General features: G+C 39.9%; 1 protein-coding gene across 1 annotated transcript; it reads right to left on the bottom strand.

Moving 5' to 3' along the window:
* Nucleotides 1-362: 362 nt before the first annotated feature.
* Nucleotides 363-3,719, bottom strand: TM35_001571000 (OSM3-like kinesin; the record flags this gene model as incomplete). Its single annotated transcript, XM_029031937.1, has 1 exon — nt 363-3,719. The coding sequence occupies one exon, from the start codon at nt 3,717-3,719 to the stop codon at nt 363-365; it is 3,357 nt and encodes a 1,118-aa protein (XP_028876769.1).
* Between the last annotated feature and the right edge of the window lie 289 nt (nt 3,720-4,008).

Raw genomic sequence — 4,008 nt, 5'->3', positions numbered from 1 at the left:
CGGAAATATACGCATCTTTCGCCATGTACTGAATTAGATAGTATTAGTAAGAGGAGTAAGCAAAGGAACTTGAAAGGTCGAAGCAATAAATAATAAATAATAAACAAGCAAGAACATCAAAGAAAAACAAAAACAAAACAAAACACAGACACACACACAGACGGCCTAAGACATCCCTCCTTTTATTATTATTATTATTATTATTATTATTATTATTATTATTATTATTATTATTATTATCTATTACTCTTTTATTCATACTCCAGATACTTTTTTTTCTTTTTTTTCCCCCACTCACTCTCACTCTCACTCTCTCTTTCTCTGAGTCCGCCTAGTAGTCTTATCTTTATATATTATTTTACCTAATAGTCTCCTCGCCGCACGTTTGCTACTTCTCCCAATGCAAATCGATCTTTCTTACGACGCTGCTCCTCTTTAGCCCGCTCTAATGCGTTTTGTATTTGTTCCTTCTTCTCATACACTTCTGCCTCTTCTTGTGTTTGGCCCATTCGGCGCAATAACCGCATTTGTTCCACTTTCTGTTCCTCAATGGTATTGCGAAGATCCTCACACTCACATACCTTGCGATCATACTCTTCTTTCAAGTGATCCACCTCACCTTCTAACTTCTTAATCTTCTTTTTGAGTTTTTTCGACTTCTCTTCACGCTGGGCAACATCACTGCTGTGGTCTTGTGCATATTCTTCTAATCGTTGATTGAGTGCACGTTGGAAGTTCTCATCACGTTCTTGCAGTTTCGTGCGATATGCCTTTTCCCGCTGTTCGGACTCTGCATGGACCTCACGTAATTTTTGTTGGAAGTATTCAGATTTCTCATTACTCTTCACAATAAGGGCCTTTTGTTTTTCCAGGAGACCACGCATTTGATCTAACTGTTCCGCACGTTCCTTTAATCGTGCATTTAGATCTGCCACCTTCTCTACACTACCACGGGCATCCTCCAACTGTCGTTCATAGTCACTTACCATTTCATTCATTTTTCCTTCTAACTCCACATACCGTCTTTCACTTGTTGCCACTTCTTTACGTAAAGACTTCATTTCTTCTTGTTGTGCTTCTTTCGATTGTGCCAGGGCCACACTCTTCACCCGCTCTTCCTCCAATTCACCACGAAGTGCATCCATCTCTTTTTGAATTGCCTCCGTCGCATTCCGTTCCTCCACAAGAGAAGTTTTTCGATTATTGCGCAGTACAGTTAATAAAGCCTCATGATTACTACTCGTTTCATCCGACTTGATGGCAGCCAATATTTCCTGTTCTCGCCGTTCATATTCATTGCGAATGGCATCCAATTGTACTTGCGTGGTTGTTTCTGCGACACCGCGGCGTCCCTCTTCCGTCTGATGTAGTTGCATCATTTCTTCCTTTTTCATAGCCTCTGCGTAGCGACCACGAAGTTCATCATTTTCACTCAATATCTTACGTACCTCCTCTTTAAGATCCACCGGGGTATCCGGCATCTCCGCAATTGTATTTAAGAGATGATTGCGTTGAGATTGCGCCGTCTCTACAGCCGCGTGAAGCTTTGCAAAGATATCTGCATACAGACCAGCCTCTTGAGTATCCACTTCCTCTATTTTCCGTATTAATTCCTGAGAAACCGAGGGATCACCTGTAATGGAAGTAAACGGTACAGCCTGTGCCTCTCGCATGGCGGATTTTAAATTCTGCATCATATCATGCATAACGGTTATGTGTTGCAATGTGGCATTGCGAGTTCCATCATCTTCCATGAGAATAGCACGGAGTTGCTGGACAACGAGAGAGTCATCATTTTCGCTATGACCAAGTATTTCTCTTGTACGTTCTAACTGTGTCATGTACATCTGTGTTAACTTTTCATGACTCTGCTGCATATTTTGTAATTTAATATCCACTTCTGATATTACACCTTCTTTTTGAAGTTGTTTCTGTGCATTTTCCAAGGCCATACGTAACTCTGCCACCTCTTTACCATTAGTACCGACAACTTCCCCATCAATTTGCTGATATTGTTGTTGTTGTTGCAGAACCTTATGTTGTTCACGTGCCTCATTTAACTCCTTCTTTGTTTTCCGAAGTTTTGACTCTGTTGATTTGAGTGATCCTTGCGTCTCCTGTAGTTTTTCCTCCAATTCCTTCATAACGGCTTTATGTTCTTTCCGCATTTGTTTTGCCTCCACTGTAAGTGTTTGTACGGTTGTGTAGAGTTGAGCCAATTCCGCACTATGTTTACCATGAGCACGATCCCGCAATAAGGCCTCCAATTCACTTATATTTGTAATTTGTTTGTTTCCATCCTCTTCACTATGTAAATACCGAGAACATACCTGGAATACCTCTTCCCGCTGGGATCGTTCATCCGTAACACTAGACTCTGCAATTTGTAAATCATTTTGCAACTGTGCAATTTGATCTTCCAGTTCAACTACTCTAGATGTTGTATTCTGTCGTTCCAGGAGCATTTTAGCCTTTACATTTTCAAAATCCACAGCATCCGCTTCCCGTCCTCTAACGGCATTATCAAGACTTACTTCCATTTCCCCAACTCTCTCACGTAATTGTTCCACCTCTTTTTCTAATGAATCTGTACCTTCAGTTTCATATCTTTTCAATTTCTCCCGAAGTTCATGAACGAGTTCTGTGAGTTCAACAATCTTCTGATCCTTTGTATCCATATTCACAACAGGTTTGTTCTTGATTTGCTTTGCACGATCGGCAAACCTTAACGTGCTAACCGTTTCTGAAAAATTATGTTCACTAGGTCCAATGTTTGCAAACATAACAGTCTTACTAGATCCACCAAGTGAGTCTTTAAGAAGCATTGTTAATGGGCTACTACGGAATGGAACATGTCCTTTCCCTTTTACAATGGTATCAATTACGGTTCCGAGGGCACTGAGTGAGAGATTGATGTTACATCCCTCTTTTAAGGTTTCTCCACTAGCACCGGTTTTACCTTGCCGTTCAGATCCAGCAAGATCTACAAGATTTAACTTGCTTGTAACTGAGCGTGAATCCCCATCCTCACCAATCTCTGTACATTCAATCACAAGTGTAAAGATAGAATGAGAACGTGAACTGTCAGCGTTAAGATCTGTTGAGGCCACACGTCGTCGCTCTGTGCCTTCTTCCATATGTTTGTAAATATCTTCCGGACACTTCACTTGTGGAATATGTGCACCTTGAACATAAAATGTCTTATCTTTATTTTCCTTTAATGCGAGTGGTACCTGTTGTCGTGCTAAGAGATCCTGCACTTTACCATTATACAACTCAATAAAGGAAACATACATGGAGAATTGCTTGTTTGGTGAGGCTTCTCTTATAGTGGCGATGTGGTTAAAGACATGTGTAAAGCATCTTGGTATGATCCCTTGCAATTCCTCATCATCCATTTTACCAGTCATTGTGTGGGTTTTACCGGAGCCGGATTGACCGTAGGCAAAGACAGTGGCGTTAAACCCCTCTAACACGGAATCCACAAGTGGCATAATAAACTGTGTAAAGATATCCTTTTGACTGAATGTATTATTGATAACAGCATCAAAGGTCCAGCGATCGGGTTCTCCAACAAGACTGTGTACGGCTACTGTATGTTCAGTGAGATCTACATCTACACATGACTTATATCCCTGCATACGTTCTTTTTCATTTAATGGGCGACAACGAACGAGAACTTTAATGTTCTCTGCTGCACTGGCAGTTTTTCGTCCCATGATGATTGAAACGGAGAGAGTTTAAATTCAAAATGACACGTGCAAATATACGAGTAATATAATTCAAATATATAAAGAATTATTGCTTGTGTTGTTTTGTTCCCCCTTTTTTTGCCTATTGCTCTTTCTTATTTTTTATTTCCTTCTTATTTTTTTGTTTTTTTCTGGTAAATAATTTCCTTCTCCTATACCTCAATGAACACCAAGAAAAGAGAAAAAAATCGTTAAAGAGAAGTTCACACACACATAAGAGAAAACAAACAAACAAACAAAAAAAAAAAAAAAAAAA

Source organism: Trypanosoma theileri, assembly GCF_002087225.1.
Source record: "Trypanosoma theileri isolate Edinburgh chromosome Unknown TM35_Tth_157_V1, whole genome shotgun sequence".
Lineage (NCBI taxonomy): Eukaryota > Euglenozoa > Kinetoplastea > Trypanosomatida > Trypanosomatidae > Trypanosoma > Trypanosoma theileri.
This window is presented reverse-complemented; position numbering and strand designations above follow the sequence as displayed.